This window comes from Aspergillus neoniger, assembly GCF_003184625.1.
Source record: "Aspergillus neoniger CBS 115656 unplaced genomic scaffold BO87scaffold_31, whole genome shotgun sequence".
NCBI classification, from domain to species: Eukaryota; Fungi; Ascomycota; class Eurotiomycetes; order Eurotiales; family Aspergillaceae; genus Aspergillus; species Aspergillus neoniger.
The window spans coordinates 346953-361513 of NW_020291159.1; the positions used below are offsets into that span (position 1 = coordinate 346953).

General features: G+C 50.3%; 6 protein-coding genes across 6 annotated transcripts; 3 read left to right on the top strand and 3 right to left on the bottom strand.

Annotated features, from left to right (window-relative positions):
- The first annotated feature begins 817 nt into the window (after positions 1–817).
- BO87DRAFT_379315 (uncharacterized protein) lies at positions 818–1897 on the top strand. Its single transcript, XM_025624006.1, has one exon. It carries the CDS (start codon positions 941–943, stop codon positions 1694–1696), a length of 756 nt encoding a protein of 251 aa, XP_025476636.1. The 5' UTR covers positions 818–940; the 3' UTR covers positions 1697–1897.
- Positions 1898–2032: 135 nt separating this feature from the next.
- On the bottom strand, positions 2033–5619 carry BO87DRAFT_379316 (C2H2-type zinc finger protein). The gene is made up of 6 exons (XM_025624007.1): positions 5182–5619; positions 4634–5068; positions 4291–4581; positions 3190–4225; positions 2693–3108; positions 2033–2620 (listed from the first exon to the last, which is right to left on the bottom strand). Exons 1-6 carry the CDS (start codon positions 5312–5314, stop codon positions 2394–2396), a joined length of 2538 nt encoding a protein of 845 aa, XP_025476637.1. The 5' UTR covers positions 5315–5619; the 3' UTR covers positions 2033–2393.
- BO87DRAFT_461758 (SDR family NAD(P)-dependent oxidoreductase) lies at positions 5554–6715 on the top strand. Its single transcript, XM_025629114.1, has 3 exons — positions 5554–5762; positions 5823–6278; positions 6361–6715. The coding sequence occupies exons 1-3, from the start codon at positions 5705–5707 to the stop codon at positions 6654–6656; spliced, it is 810 nt and encodes a 269-aa protein (XP_025476638.1). The 5' UTR covers positions 5554–5704; the 3' UTR covers positions 6657–6715.
- A 210-nt stretch (positions 6716–6925) lies between these two features.
- BO87DRAFT_341373 (putative amidase) lies at positions 6926–8701 on the bottom strand (the record flags this gene model as incomplete). Its single annotated transcript, XM_025620693.1, has 3 exons — positions 8616–8701; positions 7919–8541; positions 6926–7864 (listed from the first exon to the last, which is right to left on the bottom strand). Exons 1-3 carry the CDS (start codon positions 8642–8644, stop codon positions 6927–6929), a joined length of 1590 nt encoding a protein of 529 aa, XP_025476639.1. The 5' UTR covers positions 8645–8701.
- Positions 8702–9320: 619 nt separating this feature from the next.
- On the top strand, positions 9321–10848 carry BO87DRAFT_365671 (putative neutral amino acid permease; the record flags this gene model as incomplete). The annotated part of the gene is made up of 3 exons (XM_025621805.1): positions 9321–9510; positions 9566–9995; positions 10050–10848. 3 exons carry the CDS (start codon positions 9321–9323, stop codon positions 10846–10848), a joined length of 1419 nt encoding a protein of 472 aa, XP_025476640.1.
- An 881-nt stretch (positions 10849–11729) lies between these two features.
- Positions 11730–13969, bottom strand: mpkC (mitogen-activated protein kinase mpkC). Its single transcript, XM_025628119.1, has 9 exons — positions 13531–13969; positions 13428–13475; positions 13214–13343; positions 13116–13159; positions 12950–13049; positions 12543–12899; positions 12413–12491; positions 12160–12343; positions 11730–12109 (listed from the first exon to the last, which is right to left on the bottom strand). Exons 1-9 carry the CDS (start codon positions 13584–13586, stop codon positions 11917–11919), a joined length of 1191 nt encoding a protein of 396 aa, XP_025476641.1. The 5' UTR covers positions 13587–13969; the 3' UTR covers positions 11730–11916.
- Between the last annotated feature and the right edge of the window lie 592 nt (positions 13970–14561).

The window sequence follows — 14561 nt, forward strand, 5'->3', positions numbered from 1 at the left end:
CGATCCGGGAGTGAGTGGATGACACCAGACACACGGGGATGATCATCATCAATTCATTCCATCGCTAGATAGTCTAGTAGTACTTACGGCTACGGAGTAAATAAATTGATAAATTGTCTCATCCAGAGATTAGTTCATAATCTTGGCATTTATGTTATCTTGATCGTGTGATGAAATGAATCCTTAACTTGTATTACAAGCCACCTCTCCCCGGTGCCAGTACCAGTAAGTAAGTAATTGAGGAGGTAGGTTAGTTGGAGTACCGCTCTTCTCCGGCCGGGACCGTCCTTGATGTATGTATGCCTGTAATTTCCCTTTTCCGTTCATATTCTTTTTTCTGGATGATATCATTCGCTATTAAGTGGAAGACACAAGACTTCCATGATATCACCACAGCAAGATAAATTGAAGATTAGACGCATAAAAGACCATGGGTCGACCGAACACCGGGTTCGAAGTTTAATGGGATGGGATTTCCGCAGTGCCCCGGAAGAAACCGACCTATTGAGTGAGAGGTAGTCTAGGCGGTGCATTGTTTGGAGGCGAAACTCTTTCTCTCTTTCCTTTTCTCCCTTGTTGTATGTGAGACAAGGTTTGTCAATAGGCTTTGGCCGGCCATGTCATGATGCAAGTGATGCAAGTCGAGGCTCCGCTTCTGTTGAGATTTTGACAGGGCCGCGCGTTTCGACAGGGCTGGATTTGCATTTCATCATATCGTTGCATTCAGTAGTTTTTGTAAGCATGGAGTGTCGACGGAGGCTATAAGAATAGCTCGTGCTGGTTCTTGCCGGCTGAAAGTTTCGCGGTTTTATCATCCAGGAAAAGTGTTCGCGCCTTTTGTGTTGGATATACTGCACATACTCTCTCTGCAATATATCGGATCCATAAGACAAAGAAACATCACTCAGAACATCCAATCGAAGCCAATTTACTCGGCACGATGCGCATCTTCTCCGCCTTGAACGGCCTGCTCCTGGCAGGAGCCGCTGCGGCTCAGAGCTGCTCTCTTCAGTCAAACGAATCTCAAGCCGTTGACTATGGCTACGCGCTCTCTTACTTCCTCGACCGCTTCTATTCGTCGGTCCCGGTCAATCAGACCTTCTTGAGCAGCTCCCAGAATGGCTCCAACTCGCAGTACTTCACCAACTTCCAGGGTATTCAGAGACAGAACCGTCTGGGTGTGCGTGCTGTGCAACAACTTGGCTCGAAGCTGTCTGGCTGGACCCCTCAGAATTGCAGCTTCACCTTCCCAAGTGCCAGTGACGCCGACTCCTTCGTGCAGAACGCGCTCCAGTTGGAGTCAACAGTTGCTGGAGCGTACATTGCCCTGGCTGGTTATACCCAGGCCCCCGAGGCTTCGTTCTTGTGGGCTCGTTTGGCTGCGGAGCACACTGCTCACGCTTACTATATCGCGAGCCAGAACCAGACCGTTCTCTTCCCGACGAACAGCTCTTCGCTGGTGCCTGCATACAGCCCGGGATACGTTCTTTCCAACGGTACTGGTCCCGGCCAGCTTGGCTCATACTTCCAAGGCTGCGTCACTTCTCCTCCAGTTCCCTGCGGCCAGACCCTGTTCATCGGACCTCTTACTGCCACACTCGGTGCGAACGTCTCCGCAAGCGCAGCTGCTTCAAGCTCGGCCTCGCTGTCTGCATCCGCCACTCCTTCGCCCAGCTTTGCGAGGAGGTTCTTCTAGTTTCGGTGCTGTATGCAATAGTGGCGCTTGGCACCATCAATGAAGTCCAAGATTGTGTGGTGTCTCGGAACAATCACTGCACAAAGATATTCGGTACAACATTGAGGAGGAGAGGTAATAACTTGGAGATGGCATCTGTTAATAATGCCTTAATGCCCAATTCTGGATTAATGTAATTTGACAATCTATGAACTTGACGTGTAATGTATGATCGCCTGAATAGTATATTGCCACTATGTTGCACTTGTATAAATTGTTATTATACCATGTCTAATCGTAGCACTAAATCTCATGAGTTTATGTTCGTTAATGAGTTCGTAAATTCGCATAGTCGGTACACCTGCAAGCGTTGAGATTCGAAGCCCCGTCTCTCAAGCAAAGCAGTGCCGCGAGAGAAGAGAGAAATGCTAGCGCTGATCTTGATGACGTGGAATTAGCAAGACACATAAGCCTACTTAGCATTGGAAGTGCTATACTCAGCACCTACCTCGCTCCAATTAGAATCATGCCTCCGCTTTCACGTTGGTCGCGAAGGTATAGGACAGAACCTGAGGTACCACATGGTGCAACTTCACACCAGAGCTTTGCGGCAACCCACCCGTGGAAAAGCACCCGCTTTTATGTAGGTAAGAGGATGTGAATCCACTGTATGGTGATTGAAGAGAATGTTGGGTTCTAACCGAGAACGTGTTCTTGTCTAACCAGGTTGAATAAATGCGAGATACCGCTCTAGGCTCTCCCCAAGTACGTTGATGAATGGCCACTGGGTATTCTTCCGAAAGAGTCGAGCCCAAAGCTTGATGACAGCCAATCCAAGACTTCCGGGATCCTGGCTAGGGAACGATTCCCCGTCTTCAAGATCCATTGATTCGTAAGCTTCTTGTACAATGCAACGCGTCCAATGTAAGATCCGATTCTCGTTCTCTAAAGTCCATATTCATGTTAGCAAGCCCTCGATCGTTGTTGGAGCCTATATTCTTTTACAGGGAATCATACCGCTCAAAGCTTGGCTGCTGCCAGTTTCAGCCAGGGACATAAGCCATTTGCTGAGAAGAACAGCGCACTCTAGACTAGCAAGTGAGTGACGAACACTCCAAAAGAAGGCTTGACTGCGCGCCACGTGGTCGATACCCAGGCGTACGGGAATGCTCAGCGCGTGTGCAGAATAAATGAGGGCAGGTGTCAACCTATAGCTCCTTCCTGGTCGCGGCGATCTGTGTATCGCGGTGGCTATACGATATGGATCCCGTGTCTCCAACTGACGATGCGGTCCAAGATTGAGAGACAAGCGGACATATGCCAAACCCAAGAGCGAACTGGAAGTGAACGGAATCGGTCCATTCTCATTATGCGGGTCAAGACTAGATTCGGGGGCTTGTTGCCAAACTGAAGTCCAGGACCGCAGTGCTCTCCTAATCAGACGCGTCAACCGTTAGTCATGTGAAGGTCAGGAGGGTAGTCCAAATGCGGATTTGCTAGACAGAAGAACTCACTCTAACTTATTCAACTCCTCGGTCGGAAGTGAGAATGACTGATCCCCATTCGGAATAGATAGCTCGCTCACAAGATGAATGCGTTGAAGTAGGCCATGAAGCAGAATATAATTACCCAAAGGCGCAGGGATCGGATCTAGAAGTACTGGATTTCGTGAAGGTTGCAGCAATAGTGCCAAAGCATCCTGAAAGAATAGTTGCTGAGAGTCCACCTCCTTTTGAGCGGCCTCCCAGTCGTGGGCTGTGGCGGCTTTCCATTCCGGCGTGGAACACGGGAGACGCAGATGCACTTCGCTACTGCGGAGCACCGGGTAAATGTTGTATGCGATGCTATGAACGTGAACGAAGCAAAAGGAAATGAATCGAGTGCGTCTTATAGATTCCTCTTCGGCCCATTCATGCCACTGCAAAGGAGAATGCCGCGGGGCAACTGTAATGTTCTCCATGAGCCCAAGTTCTCGCAAGCACCGAACGAGCAGATTCTGTAGGCCAAACGCTTCTTGAACAAGCTCGGCCTTCTCCCATGTAGAGTACCCCATCAAAGCTAATAGGGTGCGAATAGTCTCGATTCTCCTCCAAGCGTTCATTCCTGCGGCAAACTCTGGCGACGAGAGTAGCGGATCCTGGCCCGAGCGCTGAGATGAGTCCCGGATACTGTTCAATGGTATCTGAAGGATTGAATTAAAGGGGGGTAAACCTGACTCCTTCGACAGTCGGTATAATACTATTGCCTTGGATGCATAAAAGAGTCTCTCAGCATTACGATGCTCGAAGCGGTATTGAGCGCCTATTGTCATGAGAGCTAGAATGAGCTCTGGAGCTCGGTCGTTGACCCGGAATGTCGATACATGGAGAAAAGGAAGATGCGTATGGAAGCCAGAAAAGAAGGAAGTCAAGTATCTTGTCAACGTATGACGCGAAGGTAAGACAAAATCTGGTATGAGATAACGGAACTCGTCCAAGGAGGCCGCCAGACGCTGCCGCTGCTCTTCTGTAACTTTGAGCGATATTGGGCTCTTGCTAATTTGAGGAGGCTCTATATACTAGTTAGTACAAGGGTCCGGCTATGATTTCTTTTTTTAGGTCTTCAAATGCTCATACCGTAGTCAGATACAGATGCGAAGCTCTGGTCGCCTGGAGGTACGGACGGCAACCACGACCGGAAAGGCGAGTCGGCCCGTGACCTTTCAGACTGGCGCGGACGCGATGAGGATTCGTGTTGTTCCCCAGAACTTCTGCTAAACTCGGGTTGTTCAGTTGAAACGGGGTTTTGAATCTGAGCCATGTCCCCAAATGCTGGCACCCACTCTGACGGGAGACCTATCGAGTCCAGAAAATGCGTGAAATCCTGGAAATGATTCAGCTCTTCATGTAGGTATGGGATCGGTTGGGCTGGTAGCATGTTAGCCGTGCGCGCTTCCCAGAGGGGTGAGAAGCTCATTACCTGGAGGTGGTGCATGTCGGTAATTGCCCGGAAGAAGAAGCTGCGCAGCTTCCAAAATCTCCGCATCGTGGCCGACTGCGCCGGCATGCGCACCAAGTTCACCTGCGCTGCTAGTCCCCGTATTTAGAACAGCATTACGATCCTGCTCAATGTATGGCCCACGTTGCTGTCCTGCCCACTGTTCTGCAATCGGCGGCATGGGGATAGGAACATCTGGACGCGGTGTTGGTTGAACATTGTTATAGTTGGGTGGAATAGTGGTAGGCTCTGAAGTCCCGGCTCTATTGGCATGGTCCAAAGCTTCGTGATCCGGTTGCGAGTTCGGCGAAACCAGACCACTGGTACTTTGATGTGCAATGGTTGTGTGTCGCTTCAACAGATCTCGTCGGGTGAATGCGGAGCCACAGAAGCATATATACGGCTTTTCTTTGGTGTCTACAAGTGCACAGGGCCTTAACTTAGCATGGGAAATTATTCTGAACAATGCAAGGGATCCAGACACCACTAGACTAGCTGGACTTGCTCAAAGATGATGCGATGCGACTTACGCGTGCGGACATGTCGCTCCAAATGTTCCGTCCTTCTGAAACTGCGCCCGCAATGGACACAGACCCGAGTTTTGGCTCCAGCACTCGAGCGACGAGAGCCCCGAGAAGGTTGTGAAGGAGACTGGGACAGCATCAAGTCATTTGGAGGCGAAGGAATGACCGGAGTATACAGATAAGATGTCGCGACCTCTCCAATTGGAGACACCAGGTACTAGGGGAGAGGAGACTAGCTGTGGAGGATGGTGAGGAAAGAAAAGGAAATGAGTGAGTGACTCCAACCGACGGTGCCGAATCGGCTGCCCCCAACGCCACTTTGGGAGAGTTGACCCCACTTGCCCGATAAGCTGTTCTTTCTCCAACCCGGTCGGTCAGCTGTTGCTTGCTGAGAAAGGATGTAGTATATATTGACAACATCATCTTGAGACCAATGCGCGATGAGTGTCTCGACTTCAGTCTCTTGAGCTGTCCTGTCCTCAAAGTGAAATTTCGATCCTCTTGTTCACGATAATAGTTGCCCGCGGATATGACGCAAACTTGGACCTTTCCGGGAGTTGCCGTTGTCACAGGAGCCGGTGGTACAGGTATACCTTCGTAAAAGTCTATCGCGGGGAAAGAAAAAGCAAAAATTAACGGCTTCGCAGGCATCGGTGCAGCCACAGCAAAAGCGTTTGCTTCGGCAGGATGTGAAAGAATTGCAATCACGGATCTCAATCCTGCCTCTTTAGATCAGACCCGGGAGGCTATCCTCGCTTCCTACCCTCAGACACGTCTTCTAGTCAAGGCGGGCGACATATCCGATGAGAGCTTTGTCGAGTCATTCATCCGCGAGGCGGTGGATGTCTTTGGACGGCTAGATTATGCGGTCAATTGCGCCGGAATCCTAGGAGATGCCATGCGAACAACCGAGACATCAACGGCGGTATTTGACCATATCAACAACATCAATTATCGAGGTGCTTGGTTCTGTTCTAGAGCAGAGTTGAGACAAATGGTGGCACAAGATCCCTTACCGAGCCATGATCCGAATCGCGCTCCTCAGCGAGGGGCTATTGTGAATGTTGCAAGTCAGCTGGGCATTGTGGGACGCCCTAGTGCTCGTAAGTCCGATTTCTATCCCATTGCCCAATTCTTCAGTCAACGCTCTTTGGTGTGAGCTAACTGCGTCGGATTTGCTTCTAGCTGCGTATTGTAGCTCCAAGGCTGCTGTCATTGCGATGACCCGCTCCGATGCGATCGACTATTCTGCGGACGGCATCCGTGTAAATTGTGTTTGTCCGGGTGTAATTGAGACCCCGATGACAACGTACAGCGAGGAAATTCGCGAGCACTTTCAGCCAGCAGTTGAAATTGCCCCGATGAAGAGAATGGGGAAGCCAGAAGAGGTGGCAGATTCCATACTTTTCTTGTGTTCGACTCTTGCCTCGTTTGTGCAAGGGCATGCGCTTGTTGTCGACGGAGGATATGTAATCAACTGAATAGGAGGAGCTTCCTCACTCATGATAATGACAATAATAAAGAATGAAATGAAATGAACAACATATCCGGTGTCATTAGCATTCGGCGCGCGAGAGGAGATCGCAAGGTTTCCCAACTGCTTGCTAGGTAATGAGACATATGGAAGTGTGTAATCAGGGGTTTATATATGAAAGACATAACGGCCAAGTCGGCAATGTATAGCAGTCGCAATGAAGGTTCGTCACCTAGACCAACTTCTATAATATTCTATCTCTAGTGTACTGTGTTTATCAATTACTCGCCACCTTTTTCCAATCGTAGTTTGTCTCCCATGCATATCCCGCTTTGAGTACTTTGTGTTCCTGCCACAACCCTCCGACAATCTGCATACCAACCGGGAGCTTGACCTGAGGATCATCCTTGGCCGGAGCATACCCCACTGGTATAGACATCGCTGGGTGCCCCGTAACGTCAAAGATTGCCGTGTTGATTGTCAAGCCCATGCTAGGCTTCAGAGACTCGACCGGTAGGCCTCGTGCACCATGTCTCGGTGCAACAACAGGAGTGGTCGGCATTACAACCACGTCATACCTTTGGAGAAGATCCTCGTAAAGGTCCCGAAGCCTTCGGCCAATATTTACAGATTTGCCGTACAAGTCCGGAAAGCGTGAGGTAAGATAGAGGCCATTGATTATAACGTTCTTAGTGGCTGGGAAGGCTCTCTGGAAGCCTTCCTTCGTCCACGGGAGTCTCTCACGCTCCATCTCCGTCATGTAGAGCCCCCTTCTGCCATGTGCCTGTCCAAGCAGCGTCAAAGAGCCTGAAACACGCTGCTGAATGGTCCAGATAGCAGGCCCATGGTAATGGTCTGGAAGGGATACTTCCTCGACTGTTGCGCCAAGCTCCGTGAATTTCTGAATGGCCGCCATGACCGACTCATTGACCGCGGGGTCCACAGTGCTGTGCTCAAATCCTTCCTTTAAGACTCCTATCTTGAAACCATCGAGCCTTGTAGCCTCAGCCTGAAGCGCCTTGGCGAACGAGGTAGAGCCGTGTTTAGGACTCCCCAGGCATCGATCGTCTATGCCATCATAGCCGGCAATAGCGTCTAAGCAAGAGGCAACGTCGATAACATTTTGAGCAAGCGGGCCCGTGTGGTCATCAATAGCATCCCCGCTAGCAATACCCGTAAAAGGCACCAGCCCATACGTAGGCTTCAAGCCGACACCTGAGTTGACACGATTAGCTATGATTCTGGAAGACAATCATCAAGGCCACCTACAGCCACAAAATGCGGAGGGAACCCGAATACTCCCACCCTGGTCTCCGCCCAGCGTAATGTCAACCAAGCCAGCTGCAACCAAGGCAGCCCCTCCTGAGGTGCTTCCGCCAGCCGAGTATCCGGTTGCGAAAGGGTTCTCCACGATTCCTTGAGCACTCGTGAAAGACGCCGTGGAATGGCAGTAGTTCTCGCAAGTCGAAGTACCATGAATGTCAGCGCCAGCATCGAGAACTCGGGTCACAACCGTCGCATCCGTAATTGGTGTCCAAGAGGGAATGATATCACTTCCAAGCAACTGTGGTACACCTGCAACGGCAATGCAATCCTTCACGCTAACGGTCTTCCCCACTAAAGGTCCTCCCTCCGCATTGCCCTTGATCAGAAACTTGTGAGCCCAGGCCTGCCCGAATACTTGTTCCTCTGAGGATGGACGGTGAACATTCTGTCGAAGGTATCTATTAAGATCGGGGGCTGGCTGATAGTCTGGCAGGTTCGCCACGGTTTCGGCGCAGTCGTGGACGGCTGCCAAGAGGGTATGAAAGTCTTCCTCATCTTCTTGGTCAATGGAGAGGTCCAGATTGCGCAGAAGGGAGGCGGCATCCTCCCTCTTGACCGGATTGTCCCTGTGGATGATTTGTAAGGTTCAAATTCCTGGAGAGAGAGCGGGGATAGAATAGATAGAGGACTCAGTACATACGGTGAAATAGAAGTGAACAATACCGACATAATCAGTGAGTAGATCTGGACACAAAGTTCAATTCTACAAAGAGAAGAGTATTGAAATCGACCACAGCGAAGAAGAAAAGGCCTGGCATGTGCCATGTGCCAAGCCTTATCGCCAGCAGTTGGAGTCGATTACTGCATTTGGCAGGAACGACTGCCGTGACTCCAACATCCCCCTCCCAGGCAGCTGTCCGAGGCGGCCTGAGGGCCTGAAAGGCTAAGGGTCCAGCTTATCTGATTAAGGAATCTCATTGGGTTTCTTCACCCCATTTTCAACCCGCCAAACCCACCAAAACCCATCAGACATATCTATTTCGTACTTAGACTACACGCTCGATAACTGACGAAATTATTTGAATCACTAGCCTTATCGCATCGTTCACCTACCCCAAATACCCCTCGTATCCCAGCCATCGATAATGCACGATGCCGTCTACTCCAACTGATAGACTCCAACGTAGCACTCCAACGGAGATAATTCTCCGTGGGAATCCTTATCGGCCAGCAACTGAGCTCGACCTCATCGGCCCGTCATACTATCAGTAGCGATTATATTACTGGTGATAATGTTCCGCGGCCTGATCCCTATGCATTAAATGCCTAGCAATAAAAATGTAAGGGGTCCCGACTTTGGAGGATACTCTGGTTACTCCTCGTTCCCTTCACCTGGACACCCACCATGGCGTACATCAATGAGGCCAAGGACCTCAAGGTCGCTCCAGCCCCGAGTGCCAGCGACGACATTAGAGTCGCCAGTTCCTCGGACATCATAACAGGCGATGATAGCCATGAAGTCTTCCAGCAAGCAGATGGCAAGGTCAATTTCCGCACCGTTAGCTGGATCCGTGCATCAGCTATCTTCCTGAAGAGTATGTCCCCAACTAGTCCCCTACAACTTGTATTCCTCTCATCGGACATCTCCAGTGCTGTTCGCAACCGGCATCCTCTCCATCCCATCAGTAATGTATGATCTGGGGGCCTTCCCCGGTGCCGTCAATCTGGTAGGATGGTGTGTCCTCAATGCCTACGGAGCCATAATCCTAGGCAACTTTCGCACCTTATACCCACAATGTCACTCCGTGGCCGATATGGCCCAGCTCATAGGAGGCCCCATGCTCCGCGAAGTGGTCGGCTTCATGTTCATCGTGACATATGTGATTACCGCCGCATCAGGGATTATTGGCGTCTCTGCCGCATTCAACGCCCTCTCCCTTCATTCCCTCTGCACGGTGTGGTTCTCATTCATCTCCACCATCATCATCGCGGGCTTCGCTAGCGTGCGCAAATTCTCCCACATCGGGTGGCTCACCTGGGTGGGCTTCGTTAGCATCCTAGCCGCAGTTCTCATAGTCGTGTACGTCCCTAACCCCTTCCCCAACATCACTACCACAAGCCTAACACCCCCCAGCATCGGCGTAACAACCCGTTCCCGCCCAGCAATAGCACCCCAAACAGGCCCCTACGACCTAGGCTACCGCGCAATCGGCTCCCCAACCTTCGCAGCAGGAATAACCGCCTCAGCCACGATATTCGTCTCCAGCGCCGCAACATCCGCCTTCCTGCCCGTGATCTCCGAAATGCGCAAACCCAAAGACTACCCGAAAGCGGTCTACCTGTGCATGTCATTCGTAACATCCTCCTATCTCGCCTTCGCACTAGTAATCTATGCCTGGTGCGGAAAATGGATCGCCTCTCCAGCCCTCGGCAGCGCCGGCACGACCATCAAACGCGTCGCCTACGGCATTGCCCTACCAGGCCTGATCGTCAGCGGCTCGCTCTACGTACACGTAGCAGCAAAGTACCTGTTCGTTCGCATCCTGCGCCACTCGCGCCACCTGCAAGCCAACACAGTCGTGCACTGGGGTACGTGGCTGAGTTGCACGATAGGATTAGCTGCGATTGCATTTATCCTGGCGTGTGCGATTCCTATCTTCACATATGTGTTGGCACTGGTGGGTAGCTTGGGGTTTGCGCCGCTGGCACTGTGTTTGCCGGGGTGGTTGTGGTTGTATAGTCATGGGGAGTATTGGAAGTCTGGAGGGGTGGTGAAGCAGGTGGTGTATTTGTTGCATGTTTTGTTGATACTCCTGGGTGCGTTCATGACGGTGGGTGGGACGTATGGGGTTATTGTGCAGATTATGGATGCGTATAGGGATGGGCAGATTGATGGGGTGTTTTCGTGTGCGGATAATAGTGGTTCTACCTGAGAGTATCTACTAGAGTAAATGTAAAACATACAATAAGAAAGTATACATCCGGTTTGACATTGCTTTCGTGGTTCACACAGATCTAAAAGGATGGATTGTAGATTGTCATTCATCATAGGACTCGTCAAGTTATTAAGATATTACAACCGTGGCTTGCTAACACAAATATCGCATTCGAAATGAAAAATGAAAATGAGATGAGATCAAAAAAAGCAGAGAAAGAAACAAGATATTGACAAGACCCTCAAGCCTTGACCCAGTCAAGAGATGTCAACGCTAACAGGAAATAGAAAACCCCCGAATCAGCACGTCCTCCTGCAGAACCGGAGTCTGACAGATACCTGAGCCCGTAACATCAATGGTCTGACTGCGTGTTGTATCGTTGAAAACCTGCACGGAACAATTCGAGCCATTTCCCATTGTCGTTGTTATGTAGCCCAAGGAACCGCCGTTGAGGATTGAATCGTGGCAGGACAATGTTCCGTTTCCAGAGAAAAATGTTTCTTCGCCGGTGCATTGCCGGTTTTGATATAGAGATATCTGCCAGGTGGTGTTTGACGCGAATATTTGCTTCTGTGAGTGGGGGAAGGCGTGAACATGGAATAAGGTTGCCAAAGCGGGAAGTAGTATTTTCATTGTGTTTGGTCCGGATTCGATAAATTGTTGTTCTCTGATAGCGTGGTGTTGTTTTGTGGGCACTGATGGTTGGTTTGGGATGAAAGTGTATGTCTGGCCTTCAGCGTAAGTGACTAGATTCGGGTCTTGAAGTCGATGCGGAGGCGGATAGAATGAAAGAAACAAGTTGATAAAAAGGGGTAAGTGCCAATGGAGGAGGTTGAGTCACTAACACTGCGCGTTTTAGTGGTGCCTATGACAGGCTTTAGGCAAGGGACGCATTAGAACTTTTCCCATTGCCGAATGACCGATCTTCAAAGCCTTAACTGACGAAAGGGTTGACAAGATAGACGCATAATGATGTCAGTGCCAGCAACTCTCGTGATGACAAACGGAACTAGTTCACCGAGCTTGCGGCTCTCGCTTCCTTCGTGAGCTTTAAACTGGCGCAGTCTAAATCTGGAGGTACTGCAAAATATCCTGGTCTAGAGTGTCCGCGGATTTTGTGACCATGCTTTGGGTTTGTATCTGGCCAAGCGGGTCAAGGACCTCGGGGCTGAGGCTCGGGTCGGGAGGCAAGAAAGGCTCTGTGATGGCTGGTTCTCCGGTAGGCCCAAGATCATGGAAATCTACAACTTCAGTGTATCTGGCATTCTGGTCAGTTTGGGACCCGGCCAAGGATCGCAAGAGACTCACATCATGATTTTCCATTCATCGATTGAATGGGCTACTTCACTGAAAGACCAGTCGAACTTTTGCTCAGCAACCGGCTCGTCAGTGGGATCGTGATATACGCCCAAGTAGGGATGTTCCAAAGCTTTCGCAGCAGAGATGCGCTTGTCGGGATCAAATATGAGCATTTTTGCAAGGAGGTCAATAGCTGCGAACAAAACCTGTCAGCATACAAAAACCGTTCAAGCACCTGTTAAATAGTGAGGGGGGTGGGTACCGTCTTCATCAGAGTCTGGAAACAAAGTCGCCCAAGGAGCTGGCTGGCGCTTCGGCATCGACTTCACAATGTTAAGGGCCTAGAGAATAAATCAACTTCCAGGTAAAGCAAGAATTGTCTCAGCTCTTACGGCTTTTGTACAGATCCTTTCAATGACCTCATCAGGCGGGTTCCCCAGAGCATCCGTAATCAGATAGAATTGGTGGATATGATCCTTTCCTGGGAACAATGGCTTTCCGCGAAGCATCTCTGCGACAATACAGCCAGCACTCCAGATGTCCACTTGCATTCCGTATTTTTGCCATGTAAGCATGATTTCTGGTGCCCTGTAATATCTAGTTGAGACATATCCGGTCATCTGAGGCTCCTGCAGTCGCGCAAGGCCGAAATCACAGATCTTCAAGTCACAGTTTTCGTTGATGAGTATGTTACTCGGCTTGAGATCACGGTGTATAACGCCTGCGGAGTGTATGTATTTAAGGCCTCGCTGGGGTCGTTAGCAAGCTTCTGTCGACTGGAATGTTTCTGCAGGCGTACCAAAAGCTGATAGGTGAAATATTGAACAAATTTGCCGTCCAGAGGCTTCGAGGTAAGGAGGCGGTTGAGGTCAGTTCCCAAAAGGTCCGTCACCAGATAACTGCGTCCTATCGTTAGTACTTTTGTAATCAATCCCTGAAACTTATCCATTGTAACAACCACATACACGTCCTCTAAAGGTGAGATGAAAATGTCGCTCAGGCCAATGAGCTGTTGAAGGTCAGCAGTCGCATGATTTTAGGAATAAACTGCAGGGAGACAGACATTTTCATGACGCAGGTGTTTCAATAGCTTGACTTCGCGGTAGGTCCGTTTGGCGAGGGTGGCGTTGGAGAACGGCTTCATCATCTTCTTGATAGCTACTGGCTGGCGCGTAATCATGTCATAAGCCGAGCTAGCGTGGCCGCAACGTGGTTAGCTATTTTGATCCGTATATCCAGGTATGGCGACTACATGGTAAAAGAAAGTGAGCTCGTACCAAACAAGCCCGAAGGCACCAAGTCCAACAGGCTGCAAGTCGGAATATCTGAGCCGGAGATTAGTAGCTACGAATCGACCTTAGCAGCGAAGTGATCACTTACCTGTTGGTGGTTTCGAATGTAGTCCCCAAAATCTGGGATCGCAAGAACTCAGCCATGTTGTCTGACTGAAGGGGGAACCGTGTGAAACAGAAAATGAGTCAAGGATGGTAGATAAAAGATGGTAGATAAAAGATGGTAGATAAAAGATGGTAGATGGTAGTTAGTCGTACTGAGCACTACTGACTTAGTAGTACTATGTAGTAGTAGTAGTAAGTCCGTAGGAGCAACTGTAGGTGGCAAAGCTAAAGTTGAAGACCCTGGTGATATATGTTTATCTTATTTAGAAATCAGGTAGGAGGAAGCATGCCAGCTGAGCAAAGGCAAGCCAGTTGCATCATGGACGGCCACTAGTGTTAAGGGAAGTTCCCGCTGTGCAGCTGTAGGGATTGTGGTGGTGGTGGTGGTGGTGGTGGTGGTGAATAATAAATGAGAAAGGAAGAGGAGTACGGAGTACTACTAGTAGTAAGAGATACTCAGATTAACTATTAACTACTTTGATTACTGGGAGTACCACAGCGGTTCCTGGGCAGTGCCTGAAAGGCCAGTCACGGCTTGCGATTGGCGGGTTGTCGGACCAGCCACCAGCGCGCCGGGGCTTTTCCATTTCCAAGATTCCTTCCTTTTTCTTGCTGCCGGTAAATCCACCGTCGAACGACTCCAGCGTCACCGAGTCGAGTCCTTTCCCTGAGCGGGTCGCCCATCTGTCCACTCCCCACGTTCCGGCCGTCTCCGAGTTTATCCTCACCTCTCCCAGAGTCCCAAGGGGTATTCCGAGCTTCCTCAGGAATCACTTCCACGTCTTGCACTTCCGCTGGCCCACACCAACGATGCAGCGATGGTCTCGCTTGCAGGGTTGTTACACAAAAAAACCACGCTTGGTCGCGTGTGCCCCCCAGTATCATCTCTATTTGACTCGATCGGTGGAACCTACACGAGACATCGTGATTGCTCGAGACACGAAGAGCCAGGAAGAGTCGAGAAGGCGGAAGAATCCAACTGAGTAACTGGGAATCCGGGGGGGGGGGGGGGGG

Coding starts and splice junctions, on each gene's coding strand:
- BO87DRAFT_379315 (XM_025624006.1), top strand. CDS start 941: ATGCGCATCTTCTCCGCCTTGAACGGCCTGCTCCTGGCAGGAGCCGCT.
- BO87DRAFT_379316 (XM_025624007.1), bottom strand. CDS start 5,314: ATGCTGTCCCAGTCTCCTTCACAACCTTCTCGGGGCTCTCGTCGCTCG. Junction 5,069..5,181: donor GGAGCGACATGTCCGCACGC/GTAAGTCGCATC, acceptor GTGCACTTGTAG/ACACCAAAGAAAAGCCGTAT. Junction 2,621..2,692: donor CAGCAGCCAAGCTTTGAGCG/GTATGATTCCCT, acceptor TATGGACTTTAG/AGAACGAGAATCGGATCTTA.
- BO87DRAFT_461758 (XM_025629114.1), top strand. CDS start 5,705: ATGACGCAAACTTGGACCTTTCCGGGAGTTGCCGTTGTCACAGGAGCC. Junction 5,763..5,822: donor CACAGGAGCCGGTGGTACAG/GTATACCTTCGT, acceptor ACGGCTTCGCAG/GCATCGGTGCAGCCACAGCA. Junction 6,279..6,360: donor TGTGGGACGCCCTAGTGCTC/GTAAGTCCGATT, acceptor ATTTGCTTCTAG/CTGCGTATTGTAGCTCCAAG.
- mpkC (XM_025628119.1), bottom strand. CDS start 13,586: ATGGCTGAGTTCTTGCGATCCCAGATTTTGGGGACTACATTCGAAACC. Junction 13,344..13,427: donor GGTGCCTTCGGGCTTGTTTG/GTACGAGCTCAC, acceptor CGGCCACGCTAG/CTCGGCTTATGACATGATTA. Junction 12,110..12,159: donor GATGAATGGAAAATCATGAT/GTGAGTCTCTTG, acceptor CCAGAATGCCAG/ATACACTGAAGTTGTAGATT.